This window comes from Hesperophylax consimilis, chromosome 24, assembly GCF_061612785.1.
Source record: "Hesperophylax consimilis isolate HC1 chromosome 24, BYU_Hcon_1.0, whole genome shotgun sequence".
Lineage (NCBI taxonomy): Eukaryota > Metazoa > Arthropoda > Insecta > Trichoptera > Limnephilidae > Hesperophylax > Hesperophylax consimilis.
This window is the reverse complement of record NC_142859.1, coordinates 19,327,736-19,350,138: the sequence shown is the minus strand read 5'-3', so window position 1 is coordinate 19,350,138 and position 22,403 is coordinate 19,327,736. Positions and strand designations below refer to the sequence as shown.

Below are 22,403 nucleotides of genomic sequence, written 5' to 3'. Positions count from 1 at the left end.
AAATAACAATCACATTACCTAGACCCGAATCCCATTTAAAAATGATGGGAATATATCCCATAACCTTTTGATAAGGAATCTGCGGTTGGTATTTTAATTTCAAACTAATTAGGCATAAAGACTGTCATTGTTTAAGTTGGATACATTAAGTGAATGACTCGTTACACGGTGGCATCATTATAATATGTGAATATCACACAATAATCCCAATTCCTGTAGCCAGTAGGTCCATGGCATCCCCAATTGGGGAATGTTGTGAGGTTCCTCCACTATGAATTTAGAGGTTACGGGTTCGAATCCTGGCGTGTGCCGTACCGAAATGACTTTATCTGTTTTTGGTGACCAGACCTGAATATCCTTAATAAGTATTGTATCCAACCGAGGATGCCATAGTCCCACTCACTCCGAACAGTTGAGACACTTGTGCGGTATTTGCAAAAAAAAAATTGAATGCTGCACAAGAGTCCCAATTGCACCCAACCATCTGGACACAGTGAGGCACCCCCACACACAAGACCATATATTTTAATTACAAAATGAAAGATACGTCACTGAAGCACATGGTGACTTGCAAGGACTTAGGAATTATGTACGACATTCGCTTAACATTTCACGCTCATATTGAAAAGATCTGTAAATCAGCCACTAAGATGTTGGGTTTTGTCATACACAATTCGAAAGACTTGACCAACCTTGCAGTAATAAGGCTGCTTTAATTTAGCTTAGTGCGTAGCATTCTCGAGAATGGATCTCAGGTATGGGGGCCAGAGGACACTGTCAATGTACTAATGGTCGAGAAGATACAAAATAAGTTTTTACGATACCCCTACATGAGAGAGTTTGGTTATTACCCATGGCTGTCCAACAGCATTTATCTTGGGAATGCTGGGTGTATGCAGCCTTAGTTCCAGAAGGGATGTTGCATTACTCCTGATGGCGTATAAGCTACTTAAAGGTTTAGTATCAATACCAGACATTCTGGCTCAAATAGGATTTTATGTCCCGGATAATTTTGCGCGAGGCCGCCAACACAGGCTTTTGATTCTTCCTAGGTGCAGAACTAACTTACCAATGGTGATGCCCTTGGGAAGAATCACTAGGTTAATTAACTGCCTTGCAGGAAATGTGGATATTTTCCACTTGTCCTACAACGTATTTAAAACGTGAAATATTATCATTCAATACTTAAAATTGTAAATCTAAATTTGAAACTTTTTTCTTTGTCCCACTTGTAAATGTACCTATTTGTTATTCACTTTTTTGTAAATGTTAATTATCGATATTGCAATTTTCTGGTTCATACTGTTTTTGCAAATAAACAATAAATAAATAAATAAATAAATTGAGACTGAAGTTAGTGGAGTGGGGAATGGGGATTGGTGAGATGGGGAAGAGGAATGTGGGGAAGTAGCTGGCTACTCAGAGCTGGTCACCAAATATGGCTAAAGCCATTTCTAGCAATGTTTCAATTGCACATCTATCAATCTGGAATGTGCCGCAAATATAAATTTCTGAAAGAGCCCCAACTGTTTACTGATCTCAAATTCCTCCATAATCTGGCACTTTTCAATTAACTTTTCACTAAATCTGTTGTTCCTCCAATAATATGTACATCTGTCAAAGTGACACAACACTTATTATTTTCTCGTTAGATGGCACCTAAGTATGAATTTTTTTCAGATACTTAAATAAAAAATCTACTAAGAAAATACCTACCTCAATTTCATGAAAATGTGTTCAGATTTACGGCCAATTTTTTTAATCCTCTAGTAATGACTCCTCTGACTACACATATAAGTTTGTAAACCTGTTGTTAAATGGAAATATAAAAGACTGTACAGTGAGAACTGATCACGGAACATGGAATATTTAAGTTTTTGCGTAACATCAATACAAAGCCCATAAATAGCATTTCAATACAATTTACCCACAAAAGAAACATTACCATTGCAAGAATTACATCAGATAAGTTTACATGCAAAAGTAATATCTTTGAATAGTAAAATAGGTAAATTAGTGGTAAAATATCATTGTAGGTTGTTGAAACCAATGATGGAAGAATTATGGAAAATGTGTCACATTCAGCTGTGCAATAGCAAACATTAAATGATGCCAGACATGGGTTTAAAAAAGAAGAATGGTAGATGTTGTTGTCTACGACATAAATTTTCTGTCATCTATGGTCATTTCCGGAAACGCACTCTCTGTAATTTTTTTGGTACAAAACTCCAACATTCTTTCCTAATATATACGAACAGAGAATTTTAATGAGTTCAAATCAGTAATAAAAATCTGGCTGTCAATGACAAAACCGACAAAGAAGACAAATTAAATAACTTTAGTCCGCCTCAGGATAAGACGACAGGACTAGAGAGGACCAGACAACCTAGTGAGGAGAACTAATAAATTACTATACTTTCACAATAATTCACTTAATATTTTGTATGTTGAATTTTTTATACATATAGTAGCTAAAATATATATATTTTTTAAATTAAGTTAACAAGTGACTATTTGAATAAAATCATCTCTAAATAGTATAAAATAAAGTCACTATCCGCGTCTGTCTGTTTGTGCGCTTAGTTCTTCTAAACTATGCAACGGAGTTTGATAGGGTTTTCACTATCATTTAGAGAACTTCTTCCGGAAGGTTAATATATATAATACATGGATATTATATTTATTGAAAGTAGAGAAATGTCGTGCAACACCGGGTACACGTCAGCTAGTACTAAAACAATTTAGTGTTTTAATTATTCAGTTTCTAGAGCTTGTATTAATTGTATACTTTCTGAAGTCAAAAATTATATTTTTTATTATAATTTCTTTTGCTTGTATTGTACTGTGTCATCCAATTTTTGTTATCAGTCACTAGCTATGAAACTTAGTTATAAGCCACTAGTAATAAGTTATAATTCTAAGTGATAGGAATAGATTAAATGCATGGGTTAAGTTGTTGAGCACCCCTGAGGTGATTTTCTCACGAAAACGGCGCCATACAAATAATTCAATCATTGCACAAAAACGGCGCTATGCAAGTCATCCAAGCAATCCATCAATATATTATTATTATAAATAAATGAATACTCACAATAAGCATAAAACTTGGATAATTCTAGCTGTACCGAGTCACGCGTTGCTGTGGCACAGTCTGTCTGTGCAAATAGAGAAATAATGGCGTGAGTTGCATTTACGTCCAATGGCGTTGTTTTAAAAAAAAAGCATGTTTGTCCAAAGTCTATTAATTAGATTCTTACACGCCTGTTCAACATTTGTGTGGTAAAGCCGGCCTTGAGCCTGGTTTAAGACCGTTTTAACCAAACAAACGCCATAGTAATAAGTCAAGTTTTTCACTGTTCTTACCTTACGCGTTGCGTTATATTTATACCACGGTTTTAGTAAGGATGATTATATGCAATATATTATATTAAAGTATGATACTTTTCCATCCTCCCAAGTAAAATAATCCTAGTCTGAGATATTTTTGATAGACATTCCTTAAACGTGGAACAATGCCCGACCATGAGAAAGTTTCTTAGCAATGATTGGTGTTGTCAGATTATCTGTAATGAATCTACATGGGAATAGAAGATATTATTATTATTGAATTTGTGGAATTGTATTGTATCCCTGTACTACACAAAACTAGAAGACAAATACATACAAAGAACAGGGTAATGTTACTTTCTTTTCTATAAGAAAACAATAAGCATACATAATCAATTAACAATTATTGACTACACTACAATAAGTATGCTGTTAAGAGTTGTTTTATGGAAAGGTTAGGTCAAACAGAGCCTGGCGCAAGTAAAATTTTGTCACCCTTGTCAAAACCAGTAGATGCCTAGTTAGGTGATCACTGTAATCAATAATATTCAGATGATTTGTATTTTTTAATAATATTTTATGAAATAATCTCAAGGGCGATGTGTTGGGACTGTTACGTATTTTATAAGCGCCTTTAACGATAATTCGGCGCCTGGAGCAGACTGCTTCAATTGCGCCCGCATAGGGCAGGCCCTGGGTGCCACATGCAGAATATTCTAGCTCTAAACAGGAGCTCAGAACTAAAATGTCACAAATTTACTCTTGACTATAGCCGGGAGATCTTTTATTCTTCGCCATCTTATGTGTGACTTGACGACTAGCGATTCTTTCCTGGCATTGACCAAGCTTCAGAATTATTGTGATTTTTTTTGGGGTATTATGTAGTTTTGCGCTTTCTCCTTCTTTAGCCAATGCTTTGGACAGGGTTACTGTATCCATCATCAGGATAAGGGCAGATTTGTAAATTGTGGTGAAGTGTGCTTATGTATACAGAAGTGATACCATGTTGTGCACATCAATACTCTTAGGGCCAGTATGTCAGTATAATAATTAGTTAATTTGGTTTTCAGCGTTTAGTTTCGGTATAGCCGTCAAGTACCGGATACCAAGTATTAAGCCTAACTCTGTCGTCTCTATTAATATTAGTGGGGTTTTGCAGATTTCAATTATCTCCGTAATAAGGGGTGCTCGATGCGTTTTGGGACTTCCCAGGACTTCATGAAAACAAAGGGCGGTCTCAATTACGTGCTCGGCAATTGTCGATTTGTACACGGCATAATGCCCCAACAACAAGTAATGATTTGGGAGTGAAAATCTCAAATCATATCTGAAAGCTTCAGAATGTTCTGAAAAATCTCATATGAACTGTTCTAATGTCAAAAAAACGATCTAGAAACCTCAAAAATGGTATAAGGGAGCATAAAACTTTATTAAAACCTTAGTTTTAATAAAGTTTTATGACCTCTTCTTATAACCAGTAAGAAGTCATATATCCAAACCATATGTACAATGTGCAACCCTTTCTTAATCTTTTCTAAGGCTTATACCAGCTTTGCAATGTTTTCAAATATTTTTACTTGTACATACTATTATTATTATAATAAGAAACTCATTTCCATTGCATTCAATCTACTTTGTTCCTTATTCTGACAGTTCTGTAGCTTACTGCCATTTATCAGAGTTGGTAACAAAACTCCACCATGGACTGCTAGTAAGCTTTCAATGTTCATTTATATCGAGGGGAGAGGGTGGGGTGGCCAGTGAACACCTATGCCTTGCGGTCCTAAAAAGTAACTTGGCAAAATAAGATTTGGTTTGGTCAAAGTCACACAATTAAGCAAAAAATACTGTTCATTGCACAGTGGTAGAAAGTCAGTCGTCTTAATTACAGTCTTAGAAAATCATCACTGAAACTTCACACTTTTTTGTAGTAATCACCGACAGTAGCAAAAACAAAGAAAATGTAGCAGTTGGCACGGAACAATTCTAACAATGTAGAGATAGATTACAAAGACAATAATGTTGAATAAGTTCATTTAAAGACAATTGAATCCAACTACAAACAGTGTTTTATAATTAGACAGGAAAATCAGATATTTTTAAATACGTCTATTTGAATGTGGATTTTGTTTTCTTCATTGAATGAAATGGAATCTTGGAAGTGGAAATTAACGCACTTCCCAACATCCGATCGAGCTAAAACTCGACCTATAGACTTGTGTCGATGAATTCTATCAACTTTTTTTCTGATTTCTCTGAAATCGGATGACATTATAAAAATTATCAGCAGTTAATATACTAAATAAATCTCAATACAATACAATTAGTATTTGGCGTAAGTGATAGCGGTGTTCACTCATTTTAGTTAGTCCCTGGGGAGGAAGGTTAAATCCTCAATCAAACCTGTATTATCGTAACGGTACGGGTTGATTTTTAAACAATGCCAAGCCACTTGAAAGCATTACGTATTTAATTTGATGCAAATGGTTCATTCCCACATTAACAACAAAAAAAACACTTTTAGTAGCAATAATTTTTTCTGCAAACTATTATTTTAAACCGATGAAATGAAAAAGTATTTTGCATTTTACAATTGTAAAATATTGTTATAATGAGAACTTGGCAATAAATCAGCGAAATGAAAGCAGATGATGGATAAAAAAAAGAACACTTTTAGTACCAATCATTTTTCTGCAAACTATTATTTTAAGCCGATGAAATGAAAAAGTATTTTGCATTTTACAATTGTAAAATATTGTTATAATGAGAACTTGGCAATAAATCAGCGAAATGAAAGCAGATGATGGATAAAAAAAAGAACACTTTTAGTACCAATCATTTTTCTGCAAACTATTATTTTAAACCGATGAAATGAAAAAGTATTTTGCATTTTACAATTGTAAAATATTGTTATAGTGAGAATTTGGCAATAAATCAGCGAAATGAAAGCAAATGATGGATAAAAAAAGAACACTTTTAGTACCAATCATTTTTCTGCAAACTATTATTTTAAACCGATGAAATGAAAAAGTATTTTGCATTTTACAATTGTAAAATATTGTTATAATGAGAATTTGGCAATAAATCAGCGAAATGAAAGCAGATGATGGATAAAAAAAAGAACACTTTTAGTACCAATCATTTTTCTGCAAACTATTATTTTAAACCGATGAAATGAAAAAGTATTTTGCATTTTACAATTGTAAAATATTGTTATAGTGAGAATTTGGCAATAAATCAGCGAAATGAAAGCAAATGATGGATAAAAAAAAGAACACTTTTAGTACCAATCATTTTTCTGCAAACTATTATTTTAAACCGATGAAATGAAAAAGTATTTTGCATTTTACAATTGTAAAAAATATTGTTATACATAATGAGAACTTGGCAAAAAATCAGCGAAATGAAAGCAGATGATGGATAAAAAAAAGAACACTTTTAGTACCAACCATTTTTCTGCAAACTATTATTTTAAACCGATGAAATGAAAAAGTATTTTGTATTTTACAATTGTAAAATATTGTTACAATGAGAACTTGGCAATAAATCAGCGAAATGAAAGCAGATGATGGATAAAAAATAGTGCATGAAACGTACATATATGAAGGTGTGAAAAATTCTATTTGTATGCAGATTGAAAAATTACATTAGAGTGATTAGTAGAAATTTCTACACACCTTCAAATATTACCAATTTTTATTTATTCATTTGATATACCTGCCTACAATAAACCACATGTATGCATTATATTTCAATTTTTATATGCGAGTACCGCACAAGAGTCCAAACTGCTTCCAACTGTCTCGAGTCAATGAGACTATGCCATCCCCAATCGGGAGGCTGAAGGTAGTAGGGAGGGGAAGGAGATGTGAGAGAGGAAGGTGGGGAAGTACCTAGCTAATCAGATCTTGTCACCAAACACGGCTAAAGAAATTTCAAGCAATGTTTCAATTCTGAATAATGGTTTTTCACCAGGGTGATACTGAAAGTACCTAACTCTCTGGAACGTGCCGCAAATATACTATATATTATTTTTAATTAATAAATTGTGAAACAGCACAAATTAATTATTAATTTGAATCCACAACCTCCGGATTAGTGGCTAAGAATCGTAAACACTCAACCATAGAAGCCAGCAGTCAAATTGATTCGACTTTTAAAATACTAAGGTACTTATACATTAATTACTATATATTGTTGATAACAATTAATGTTTAACTCGAATTTTATGTACATTTACTTACAAACGGGAAACCGGTGAATCTGCATCACTTATTTATTGTTATCAAGTTTAATTTGTAGAACTCCATTTTAATTTAAATTTTTTATAAATTCAATAATATTATTATTAGATTTATAAAAACAGTTTATTTTTAAACAAGTTCTGCTGTGTAATTATTATTACGCGTGACAGCTGTTTCGCCCTCTAAAGGCATTATCAAACAGTTTGATCTTTAATAATAATATTATTATTAGATTTTTAACTGGCATTATACCTAGCTCTCTCATTAAAAATTTAGGCGTATTAGATCTATAAAAAAATTTATACATAAAAATGCAAAAATCAGTCATTTTAAATACATGTAGGATAACGAAAGATTTTTTAAATATTTATGTTGAGGGATCAGTAGGATTTATAGGCCCTGTTAGGAGTTCTACCGAGCCGAACCCTATGATGTGAACATATCTGGAGTCGGTGAATTATTTTCCCATTTGATCTCTGGTGAGTTGACGTGTTGTTCTTGTATTGTTTTGTATTTATTTTGCTTATGTAATGCACTTGCATAATGTTGATTGACTAGATGATCATTTGTGGAAAAGTGTGTGAAAGGGTTTAGTTTTTCATATGGGGAAGATTTAACTCGGACATAAAATCGGAAAAATATAAAATTTAAAAAAATCTACATCACACTTGGAGACTAGCTTTCGATTTTAGATTGGATTTCGGCTTTCGTTCTCGATTAAATCGAGTCTGAAGTTGGAATTTTTTTGGGTTCTTTATGTCAACCAGTTTTCCGCTAGTACCACTAGTTTTCAGTATTTGGTTTTGGGAAAAAAAACTACCTCGAGGGCGCTTTACATTATATTATGTATGTAGGTATAATGTGGTGTGATTGGTATATCAAATGAAAAATAATAATTCAAGAAATCAGTGAGTGCATCATATTTTAAAGTGGAAACTCAATGCAAATTAATAATTGTCTATCACTTAGATGATAGTGAAGACATTTTCCACTGTGAACAGTGTGTGTTGTGACAGTCTTGCAAAATACATTATTACAATCTTTGAATCACTTATCTACGAAATCTCTAAGAATATGCCAGTACCTTTAAAACACACCACCCAGATTGTAGTCACTGAGGTATAAAGAGAGTCTGTATTCCTTGCAAAATCAGTGTAAAATGTTGTTCCCGTATGGGAAGTAGGAGGGGGGATGTGGCGGCTGTCGATGTCGCCCGAATCCTTCTGACTTGGACTGACATTTGGATTACCGGCGCACCAACTTCAAGGGCTCCTTGAGTATTTTAACATTAAAAACCCAGGATACAAGACTACTGATTATAGTAAAAACCCTTTTTACCCAAGAAAGGTTATACCATTGCTTTCCCTATCCTTTCCAGTACGACTTGTACAGCGTACATGTCGGCATTTTGAAGTTATCGCTGGAAACCTGTGCCTGGCGAGCGCTTGTAACCGACTAAGTCAGTGGTATCTTACAGCAGATAATTAACCTTTGTTTGTGGCACATGCTTCCAACACTGTTGGGAAGTAAGTTAGCTAAGAGCTTCACAGATGCACTCATAGAGGGCAGTGCATAGAGCTTGCTTGGAAGTCCGCAAGATGGCAGCCAGTGGCCAGTAGTCGCCAGGACCAGTTAGAATGCTCCCAGACGAACTTGGTGTTTTCAGATCTCATTTAGCCAGCTCCTAGTTAGGTCAACTATCGAGTCACCATTGTAATACGTAAAGTATTAATAAATTCCTGATTTAACACAAAGAACTTATTCTTCATAATCTCCTTCCACGACGAGTTGGAGAACTGTTTGTGGGAACACAACAAACACCAATGTTGGCTCTCTATATACCTCAATGATTGTAGCATGGATGTTTTTGAGATGTCATGAGAGTTTTATTTGTAATATTTTTCACTAGACCAAAGATTCCCTACCTTTTCCCAATTAAGGACGTTTTATAGGTTAAATCATTCATTGAATCGTAGATTTTGCAACAGAATTTAAAAGTAATTATGCTAGTGTAAAGGCAAACCAAAGTACAGTAAGGAAGTCAGTGCTGTCACTCAGTACACTTCACTTAGTCCAATCACACTGTTTATTAAGCATGCTTGCGGCAAAACAACACACAAATAAGCAGTAACAACATGTATCAACAACAATTGACGCCATTTGCAAACTGTAGTTGCGCGATGGCACTGACTTGATCACAAGACACTTGTGACCACGCCGCCTGTACTCTAGTCCTAATCGACCTTTGGCTAGTGAGGTTGAGGGCATGGCTTAAAAGATCCCGATGTCTGGTAGTAATAATGAATGATGTATTGAGTTTCCACGTGCAAACCATCACCGATCTCTTTTGACCGTAAGTAAACCTTGGTAGGGCATGTGCATGAGTGTACTGGCGTGATGATGATGGTAGGGTGAGGAGTCAGGCTGCAGCTGGACGTGTCGGGTGGCCAGGATGAAGGAGAGCGCGGCTAGCGTGAGAGCGTCCAGCGCCGCCAGGATCGACAGCTGGTAGGCCCAGCGAATGGTGCAACGACCTGAAACCAAACAACAACGCTTCATCATTAAAAAAAAGAAAACAAAAAAAAATAATTACACACACCTAAAAAAAAAAAACAATTTGGTTACAACCAGTGGCTTGCACATACTTTTTAATCAGGGTAGGTAGTAGGGAAAAAAAGCGAATTAATTGATATAAAAAATTTAAGAAACCAACATGATATTATGATAATTATTTTGTTAGTAAAGTTGTACTAATTAATATAGGTACCAAAAGATGGCACTGATTGCTATATTCATAGTTTGTGCTGAAAGGCACGACCTTTTTCGACACTAACACAGACTAACCGTCTCTTGAATGATCATCATGCATACATTTACATTTTTGCGTCGAATGAAGACAACATGAATATAAACGTGCGTCATTTTGCATTCTTAGTTCCTGCCACGAATAACACCTTACATCTAGTGCGGCCAGTGCGGCTTGCGCCCTCATTCATTTCGCGCGTATTTTTGAAACTGCATGTCGATTTATTGCAATAAAGTAACTTTTTTAATAAAGTATATTTATGCGAATAACGTAAGGTAGGCAGTGCTTTTGTGACTATAAAGCGCCATCTTCTGCGACCGTTTCCATAGACATTTCTTCCAGTGATGCCATTCCTACCGAAATTACAGTAGATCTACAAATAAATAGAAAATTTGCGGAAATTTGTGACACTATTAGTCCATTTCGTTGGTTCCATATCTTATGGGACATCCTGATGTAGCTAGAAGACAAACAAAATAAACAAGCATAAAAAACGGAATAAATCACACATAGCCAGTATGGCAAGGAGAAAAAATCAATTACTTACAAAAACAAACAGAAAAGAATAAGTAATGTGTAGTTGAAGTAAAGAAGATAAGATATAATAAGTTTGTGTTTTGATAAAATATTAATTTAGCTCCTGCCAATGAAAGAAACATTTTCGTATCATTAAATAATAATGACCCTTATCCACCAGCCTGCAGGACAGTTTGGAATAGAAAGGCAAAAGTTACAACAATTTTGTAATAATTTCTGTTTAAAACGTTGCAAATTTGTGTTTCGTAAATATCACTATGCATACGTGACATTTTAATTAATACACTGATTAGTTTACCTGATGACTCCATTAATTAAATAATCATCTAGGATCCAGGTATAACTCTAAAAATATTACCACATCTGAGAATCTCAACATTAAAAATGATATAATTATGTAGGTCGGTCCTGGTGATAAATTATATTTTTTATTTGCATTTCTTATTTTACACGAAAATTATTCCCATGACCACTTAATTTATTCGTAGTTGATTATTCCATTTTGTTTGTTGCCTCTGTGATGCAATGGCTTTGTGGTAACTGCGAAATATTTGAAAATAGCATCTATATTATTGGGACGTTAATGTTCTCTTTTAATGTAATTTATATAAATGTTATATTTGTGGGTAAGCCACTTTATTGGAGTAGAAATAGGTTTGGACCATAACAACAAGATAAATACGTAAACTATGTAAAAAAGAAATAAAGTGTTGTATATTTTTTTAACTTGTGGTATTTTAGAAAGCAGGCGCCCAAATGCATACGTGCCTTGTTAGAACGGTTCCATGATATTTCATCAAAATGAAAATTTAACACACCTTTAAAAAGTGATGTAACAAAAACTAGGTTTAATAGTTACCTATGTAACCTACTTACTTTTTGTTTCATCACTTTTCTTGACTTTATATTACTTTTTGTACGTGTGTCGAATTGTCATTTATATGATATACCCGTTCACCTGTTAGGACACGTGTTACAGTACTTACTGGTTTCCCGTCTGCCACCCTTTACTGCCTTTTTCGAGTATACCACACGGTCCCGCTTGGGACCTTTTCTTAAAATATGAAGTTTTCCATTGAGCCTGGTCTCTGATGGAGTGAGAATATGTATTGCCCAGTAAAAATATTCATATAAAATGAATGCATAGTTATTGTTATGTATGAAAAACAGAGCAAAAAGCACAACCAATCGTAAGTGGGTACTGAGTACAACTGAATATAATCATGTGTATACCTGTAAAAGGACTATTTTAGTTTTTAAACAATAAAATGTATACCCCATTGTGTGTCGCCGCTGCGGCGCCATCGGAGTTGTAAGAATCTTATGTCGCCGTGGCGGCGACAACGGAGTACAAAGAGTTAGAGGCACACGGTCTCACGAACCTTCATCAGTTGGGTTAAAATATTCAAGACATCTCAAAAAGAATGTTTCTCAGATTTATATAAACGGTCATCATTAGCAATCAAATTTAAGAATTGCGACATCTTAGTATTTTCCCGTGATTAGCATCCACGTAATCGAACATTCAATCCGAGTACAACCGCAAACACAGGTGTCTTCGATAAAATTATCCAATTTCATTACTTACATAAAGATGGATGCCAATAACGAAAAATATATGATACACGGAGAAATATGAGTAATCCTGATTTATTAAAAATGTCTTCAAATTATTGGTAATCCTACTAAAAACGGGACTGCAAGCCGCTTCCTGATAAAGTATTGGTAAATTCGTAATAATATCGGAACACGTATTCACGCACCTGCGTTTGTCTTAATAATATATAATGACGAAATGCAAAAAAATAAGGAATTTTATTAATATGTTTTCGGACATCGCGTGACAAAACTTTGGTATTTTACTTAAAGTTTATCAGTATACCTATCAATTCATTCGTTAATAGCCTACAATCCCGTTTTTAACAGGAATACGAATAATTTAAAGAGATTATTAATAAATTTGCAATATTTTTTATCAGGAAGTTTTCTCCGTGTAGGAAGGATTCGGTAGCACAGTGGAGAGATGAGTTGGTTCCGGATAGAGGTTAGTTCTGAATTCGAATCTTTTTTAAATCTATTCGATTTAAGAAGAAGTTAATACTAACAAATCTAAAAGAAAACTGAAACAACTGGGGATCGAACCCGGGATCTCTGTCTTACTGCGACAACGTCTTTAACCACTCGACCATTGGGACCTACTTAGTATACGTCATCTTTGTCGACCTCATATTTCAAATTCAGAATTAACAATATTATCTTTCAACAATTTTTTCCTCATATTTTTGGCAGCTACCTTTTTGTTTCGTTAATCTGATGATTTTTTTTGAGACCGTTATCTTTTTATTTTCTGTGTCTTGTTCTGTTTCATGTTTCATTTACATTTATTAGTTTTAAATTCTTCTCCAATGATATATTACATTGATTGGTATAACCTTCAAAATTAAAGTTTTTCCAATAAAAAATTGACCATCTTTTGTTTTCGGGAATTATTCCACTTCCCGACATCCGATCGAGCTGAAACTCAGCAGATAGAATCCTTGCCGATGACAATGCATTCTACGAACTTTTGGTGGCAATCTGAAATTGGGTGACATTACAGCAGTTGGAGTTCTCGACTCCAGTACCTACTTGGGTAGGAAGGTTCAATATTCAGATAAACCATTGTTTAAAGGTTAGACATTTAACAACAGATGTATTATAGCAAAAAAACTAATTATTTTGAAGTCTATTTTATGTTATTTTAAAAGCGAAGCATCATCAAACATATTAATTTCAGCTGTGGTTCTGTCACTTTGTGAGTGATTTTAAATCTGGTTTGATTATTATAATTATTACACTAATAATTAACTATGATTGTAATTGAATTTAAATGTCACTATCGAAATTTGAACTAATGTGTCAAGAATTCAAATTATTCCGTGATTTTTCATGGGTCGGTGCTAGATCATAAATACTAATTTCAGTAATGTGTCTGTGATTGTAACTCTGGTCAATTCGGAAACAAGTCTTCTATCTGAGAGATTTAATCAAGTGGTTGTAATTTATGGTGTAGACCGAATTCATAGAAATATATGCTGAATACTTTCAATTGAATCAGGTTCGATTTTAAAGTGAGGGGACATGCTATTTATTTATTAATTTTCTGGAAATCGACAGTTAACCATTTTATCAGTTTAGATCATTCAGACTTTTAATCAGTTTGTACCAAATAGTATGGATGCTACTTCCATGGTTTGTACATAAGTATTGTATAGCTAAAATAAAACTAAATATGGATTTCCTCCTTGTGGCTTCACTCTACTGAGACATATACTACCTCTACATAGCATAATATGGAATAAGTAAATTAAATTTGTGAAAAAGGAATATGAATTAAAAAATTTATACAAAGCAAAAGATTATATAAAACGAAAACATTACAAAACAATAAATTTATAGCCATGGAGAGAGGTTGTAGATATAAATCAAATCATAATAAAGACATAAACAATAGAGACATAAACATTATTCACAAACTATCAGAGAAATATTCATTTATGGACCTCTATTGTATTGTATTTGGTAATTTCGCAACTGAAAATATCAACCTTGGATAATACGCTATTGTAATTATTGCATAGTCTGTTCAGGCAAGAATTCTGCTTAATAGTTAATTATTACTACAGCAATGTTAATAATATTTAAAAATGAAATTATTTTAACACATTCCAATTTTGAACTGATGTGTAAAGAATTCAGACTATCCCGTTATTTTCACGGGTCTGCGTTGGTTTTAAAATAAATAAAAAGTTTTGACTAAGCCACGGCTAAAATAAGAAATAACGCGGCCTTAGTAGTAACCTAATTTTGTAATGTCACGAATAGAAACCAGTAAAATTACTGTCCCAACTATTGTACCCATAATATCGTAATATCATTTGGTATACCATTATTTATTCCACTGCTAGTTTAAATTTCCCATCGCCGAGAATGCGAAACATCTCTAATATCCACAAATCAACGGAGTCATTATTCAACCGGGGTAATTATTCAAAAATCCCGACAATACGAGAGAAAGTACGTCGATGGAGTGTCGCAAGTGTCGAAGCATTACGCAAAGACTTCAATACAAAATAAATAAAGGCAACCAATGATACTTTTTTGGTTGTATCGGCTTTTGGGTAATCGTTTTGGCTGGAAATTGACAAATGATCAGTAATCTAAATGAGTAATGAAGAATTATTAATGACAAATATTTTACCGACGTCGAGAATGGTAATCTGTATTAGGTTTAGAACATTGTGCAACTTACTGTATATACGTAAAGGGTGTTTATTGGTGTTGTTTATATTTTTGGCTGTGTCATGTTTGAGGATGCGATGCTGGTGTTATTTCAAGGAGTAACTTGATTCTGAAGAGGTTCCTTTTTTAGTGGCTGGAACAACAAAATCCGGTTGGCAAATGTTGGGGACGCATTTGACGTGTCTGACGGCTATGGACCGGTGGCAAAGAATTGATGTATTATATTTAGACGAGATATATATCGACAAACAAGGTTCCACGTTTTTTACCTCCAATTGACCTCCAACGCCCCCAACACTCTAATGCTATGGAATCCGGTCTACGATCACCTCTTATCGCGTTCTAAGAGATGTTAGTACGCACTGGCGCCTCTAAATGTATAGCTATATGTTTCAAAGGGATCAAAGACGTTACGAATCTATTTTCCATTAAAATACCATTAAAAGGGTTGATAAATTACAATCAATCATTTTTTTCGCAGAGCAATATTAAAAGTGGACGTTCAAACGAATAACCAACCTACGGGGTGATTATCACAATATAAAGTTTGTATCTATGGTAAATATTTGCTTATTAAGCAACAATTTCCGTGTATTTTTTCTTCACTAGACACAATTCCGGAAACAATAAAATGAAAACCGCCAATTTTACAAAATAATCATATTCAAAATATGATGTTGTGCAAAGCGATGAGAAGTAAAGTTATTATTCAATAGCTCGGTTCATGACGATTTATTACGAACTGTTTATTCAGCGATTTGCACTTTGCGCACGCCATTTATAAAAACTGGGTCAGTGAAGATGCTTCATAGAATATTAACGATTTAGGATGAAATATCTCATTAAAATATAATATTCTAGTAAACCTTTATTATTCCAAGAGAAATGGAGCATGGTAATCAGTACCTAATACAATACATAACAAAAGGGGAACAAAAAAATAGAATGACACTCCATTTTTAGAACGTATACCTACTATAATATATACGAACGTATACCTACTAGACAATATTACCAAAATGTCATAGCATAAAATAAAAATAAAACCTACACGTAACACACAAAACCAACATAAACACACATCACTCACAAACACACAAGATTATTTTCATTGTATTATTTTTTTAATTTTAAATGTATTATTATGTATTTTTATTTTTAATTTTAAATTTATTATTTTCTTTTCAAATTTACTATCTTCTCTTTAAATGTAATATGTAGATAAGATTTTCATATTATAAAATGAAGGCCTCAGCACGGGCAAGCCACCCAGTGAGGCCTACATTACTGGAAAACATAAATTGTAACAAAATAATGTACCAAATAAAAAAAAAAATAATAGGAATATTTTTTTAAACATGGTCTTATGCGTTTTTATAACTAATTATTGCTGCGATCAAATACATAGTTAGGATGGGTTATACACGATAAAAACCTTGATCAATTTAATTAATACAATTTAGATAAAATGGAAATAGTAAAGGTCCTAATATTGATCCTTGAGGAATTCCACAAATTATAAAATGGCTACTACTACCTTGAATATATGAAATAATATCTTTCATCAACAGTCTAAGATTGTAAACCAAACGTCATTTATTTATTTTCCTAATTCCTTACCAAGTCCATACTGCATAGCCTCTGGTCCGCAGGTGTCTTTAACTACTGAAGTATCCCAACCCATGGGGTATAGAGCCACACCAGCCCCAAGAGTAATGGCTGAAACAATAGAAAACAAAAACATTATTAATACTGCACTGGAATATTTAAAACAAGAACCCACAAAGTTTTTTTTATTAAGAGTTTTATTTTTATTAATAACTCCAAATAAGTCATTTCCGGGGATGCTGTGCGAAGTCTCTTTAGAAAGATTGAGATGTAATCGTGAAAACAATCCGCGCTGATCTCTTTCAACAGGGAAGAAGCATAAAATTTGGCAGGTCATTCCAGAGCCCAGCTGGGTATTTTTATATATTTATTATTTTGTATATACGAGTATATAGTAGAAATAAAACAGTTATTAAAAATAATTATATTGTAAGGTGAACATATTATGATAAACCAATTAAGTTGCATTAATTATCTGGGTATGTAAGCAATTATACAAACTTTAATGTAAACAAAAACAAAAGAAAACATAAACAATCGGATAATACAAGAAAAGTGAAAACAGTAAAAATGAGTAAGTATTTCCTGTTTTCGCAACATGAGATGGATTCAGCAGTTTGAATTCATATGTTTTTAAGGTACAGTTGAAATTGTGTATATACGAATGCTGAAGGGAGCGCGCTAATATTAAAAAAAACGATAATAATTAAGCCAAAATGGTGAAAATATATAATAAAACACGACTCGTGTGAAATAAACCAAAATATCTCTCGACAAATGCTTTAGCTGCATTTAAAGATACACTGTAAATTTTGTCATGCCTATAACATAATAAATAACAGAACAAAACGTGTTTTAAATAATTTTCGGAGCTTGCTTTGCGATTTTTTTTCTATCGAGGTAATTTAATATAATTAACGTTTCGGCATAACAAATGTATAAATATTATCTTCAAAAATATATATTTTTTTGTAACTTAAAAACTACAGTTAACGAAAAACTTACTATAGAAATTGTGAATGCGGGGTCTGTAATGCAATGACATGCGTTTCTAAACCCAATCATTCTTAGATATAACCCTTAACGTAAATCAAGGTCACAAAATCTTTTGTAAAACGCCTCATTACCCCTTTCATTAAGTTTTATTTCAGATAAAATAAAATAACATTTTCACCATTTCCATCTTTCTGGCATTATCAGCTTTGTTTTGCTCCCACAACCATAGGGGAAGAATTCAAACTCCGCGCTTGATTTTGTACATGAAACGGCACGCACCGAGAAAAAAGTGCGGCAAGTAATAATTCAACCGTCATCGACTAAAGACCGGAGAGAAAAGCCGTCGTTTTATCTCATTATTCGTAGCACATGCTCGCCGATTGTGTGCATTAGTTCAAGTTAAAAAGGGTGACTTCTGATTAATCGAAAGTTCTTCCCAAGTGCGGGCCCCGCTGGACATCAAATAAAAGAATCACCAAACCTGGGAAGTGCAGAAATCTGGCGATTACTTTGTGTATCGGTTGGAGTAGCGCAATCTATCTTTATTTCGACTTACAAGTCTCCTGGAACAGAGAAAGGATATCGCCTTTCTCTGCCCCTAATTACGGTGACGCAATTCCAGCATCATCGCACCACTAGAAATAACTAAAATAAATACATAAAACATAAATACATAAAATAACATTATTATTCACTTTCAGTGTTTTGCTGATTGAGCAAAAAAATTATATATTTTTTTAAATTTACCTACACTTTTTCATTTTTAATGTTGTCTGGAAGGCTATTATATATATTACCACCCCCTCGTAACCAATGGATTGCTTGCCATAGTGAGCATGTATGGTGTTTAAATGTATTTTATCGTTTGAGCGTAATTAATTGATCTGACGCAATGTCCTAACTATCTAATAAAGTAATTTGTAAAAAAATAAAATTAGTATTTTATTTTATCACAAAATAAAAATAATCACAGTTTATAAATTTAAAATGGCTCTCGAGAAATGTTACAGTTTTTGCACGATATATTGAAAATTAACTTTCTCGTACCTACCCAGATAGAAATCAAGGAAATAAACATGGTAAAATGTTACGTTGGTGTTATTATGTTAACTGTATGATAACTATATGGTAGTCCGTGTACAGTTGTTAACATTAGAAGCTGTTATGACAAGAATCGTCAGTGAAACAACTATGTACCTGAACGGTGAACTGCTATTAGAAGGTATAAGATTGCGGTTAGATGAAAGATCAGAGATATAATTAGCCTCGCAGCTTCCAACCGGAGCAAAGATTTATTAAATCTCGCGCGATCTGACATTCCTGCGCTGGAAGGAAGATGAAAGTATGGTGATTATTACGTCATTAAGACAGCTTTGTATTTTTTTGTTTAACTTAATTACACTGTTATAACTAATTATTTTTATGATATTAAATTGTAGTAGCTGTCCGCAAAGTTATCCTTGTCAAAATTTAGTTGAATTTTACCCAATAAATAGCAAAATTTATTCGAGTTTAAAATTTTATTACGGTTATATAGTTAAGGGATGATTACTTTAATTAATTGTGCATACAAGGAGTCCGGGGGTAAAATGCGCTAACTTCAGGGTTTGATTCTACATGATGGTAGAAGTAAAAAAGATATTAAAGTTAGGAGATGAGTACATTTTGATTTGATTTAAAAAAATTTAATACAGGAATAAGGAAAAAAATAAATAAAAAGCAAACGGACACGTAGTGAAAGGATCTGGGGACTTCAGACAAAGAAATGGCACGTTGAAGCAATCAAATTGGGCGAGTCATTTATGTGTATTCAATCCTCCCAGGATTGCCCTTACTTCTCACTGTTATCGGAACATCTCCAGACTTCACGAATTCTAAAGCAGTCGAAATACAAACAAAAAAATGTTAAATTAAGATGGGTTTTTACTTTTAACATCTATTTTTACCGACTAGGTACCGATTGGGGTAATATTATCAACCAACTAACTAATAGTACTCTTAACACTGAACTGAAACCGGTCGTTACTTCATATTTGTTCTGAAGTCCTGGGAAGACCCAAAACGCATCCAGCATGCCTAATTACGCATGCAATTGAAATCCACAAAACCCCCATCTGATAGTATTATTATGTAATTACTGTACAGTTTAGGATTGTTGATCTGCTAGTTAATATTAATAGAGACGATGATGGGAGCTTACTAGTTTTGGGCATCCTGTACCTGACGGCTATACAAAAACTAAACGCCGAAAACCACATTGATTTATTGATAAATTATTTATTGATGACTGTATTATTGATAAATCTTGCCTATTTCTTACTTATCCCTTTGGTTTTGCAAATATATTATTTACTTACTTACATGATTCCATATAATTGAGCTAGGATTCACTCACCAAACACAAGAGCCTCGTCTCTTTATGGTGAGGAAAAGCTATTATTATTTACCTTGATAACACTGTATAATATGTATAATTGTATATTTATTGTAAAAAACATACAAATATTAAATAAAAAAAAAAAAAATAAAAAAATTTAACTAATTAAATCTGCCCTGATGAAACCACTGTAACAACAACAACAAGGCATAATAATAAAATAAATCACGATACCTAGTGGAACTCTTTTACGGAAATCTGGGTTTGAAAATCAAGGCAGCAATTTCATTATTTCTTATCCAATACGCAAACCTACATGGTTACAAGAATTATTATCAATTCCACGGAAGTAATGCCAACCAAAAAACACTCAAGGTTTTCATAGGAAATGGTGTTACTTGCTTGAAAGTGTAAAATGATTTATAGGCCAGAGCTAGTTAAGTGATTGTTACCGATTTGATACGAATCAGAATAAATATACAAAACACAATATTATAGAAACCGGCCCAGGAAGCAAAATGGTTAAGGCAAAGAAAGTTATTCCTGAAGAATGCGGATTAAAACTGTACGTAGATAAATGCGTCAGAATAATTCCATTTAGAGATGTGCTTTATTTCAAATGGAAATGCAAAATGGGTATTTTCCATTTTGCATTTTAAATGCTTTTTTAAAAACCATTTTGCATTTTAAATGCTTTTCTCAATGCATTTTCCATTTTAAGTGCTTTTTTGCAACATTCTTCCTACTTTCTCCGCTCATCTTTTTTTCATAAGCCCCAAATATCAGTCAGTCCTCAACCTCGCTATGAGAGATAATTTACATTTATCATGTAGCTCCCTGGTAGGAGCCCTGGCAATTGAGCGATACCATTACAAAAAATACTGATTCAAATACTGAACATGGGGCCATGACGCTGTAATATTAAATGTTAGATAGCAGTTTCTATGTTTTTACGTTGGCAACATTAGTCCTGCGCAATTTTTTTGTGGTTTCATAATCTGTAGTCGTGGTGTTTTTGGATTTACCATCAATATGTTTGTTCTACATTGATGTCCATTATTAAATGACAAAATTGTTCAAAAATTCTATAATTATTTTAATTGTTTGACCTGAGAAACCATTTTGCATTTTCAATGCATTTTGAAAATAGGTATTTTGCATTTTGCATTTGAAATGCTTTTCTAAAAACAATTTTGCATTTCGCATTTTCAAATGGAAAAGTTTTGACCCATTTCCATTTTGCATTTCAAATGGTTTTGTGTACCCATTTTGCACATCTCTGGTTCCATGCTAACTCAACGCAGTGACTATTCAACACCCCTTTAAAAAGTGATATAAAGTCATTAAAAATAACGAAATTTTTTTTTTTACCTAACCTAACCTACTTAAGCTAACCTACCCCAGCTAATAAAATTTTTGTTTCATCATTTTCCATGACTTTATATAACTTTTTAAAGATGTGATGAATTATCATTTTGATGATTTATCCGGTCACCTTAGTAATGATCTAGTAAGAGATTACGTAAGAAACTTAATTATCACCATATGATGTGGGATACAATAAAGTCGCTGAATCCATCCAATGGGGTATTTTCTCAAACTATGTAAAACCCTTCGAAATTTATGAAATTTTTTAATTAAAATTTTCTAATTCTATTGACAGTTCCAAAAATTTGTAATTTAATATTTTCAATCATAATTAAAAACGATCTAAAACTGCACATTTCTTAACGGTTCAAACCGGCTAAAAGATCATTATGATGTAGAAAACGCTACCTGCAGTTACACCGACGTTGGTTGGCGTGACGTCAACAACGCCATATTCACGAACAAAAACGACACTTTTAAAAGATATCGAAAATGTATTCGTTAACTTAAAAATACATTTTTATTATTTTTTTAATGATAAACTAATGTATATAAGACAAGGTTTTTATGCATAGCACAAAGGATAATAAATTTATGTAAGCAATAATTAATAATAAATTGTTATAAAAATATAATAAGCAGTCATAATTTAATATAAAATTGTCCAAAGAAGCGAAGTTAGCATTCCACAACGGAGTGCTGGTACCTTCCTTGAAGTATGGAAGTGAGGCATGGAACTGGCAAAGAAAGGATGAAAGTAGATTGAATGCTGTTGAAATGAGATCCCTGATTCGCATGTGTGGTAAAACCACGTTTGATCGTGTGAGGAATGTGGAGATCCGCAAAGAGTGCAAGGCTG

The 22,403-nt window shown here is 33.3% G+C and overlaps 1 protein-coding gene across 2 annotated transcripts in view; it reads right to left on the bottom strand.

Annotated features, from left to right (window-relative positions):
• Positions 1-22,403, bottom strand: part of Tmhs (Tetraspan membrane protein in hair cell stereocilia) — a 72,359-nt gene that overhangs the window by 8,666 nt on the left and 41,290 nt on the right. The window contains exons 2-3 of one of the 2 annotated variants that reach the window (XM_089646472.1): positions 16,816-16,914; positions 9,935-10,105 (exon numbers count right to left, since the gene is read on the bottom strand). In XM_089646472.1, the coding sequence (XP_089502598.1) occupies positions 9,935-10,105; positions 16,816-16,914 (270 nt within the window). The remainder of the gene's footprint in view (positions 1-9,934; positions 10,106-16,815; positions 16,915-22,403) is intronic. The other variant, XM_089646473.1, reaches the window with a different exon arrangement.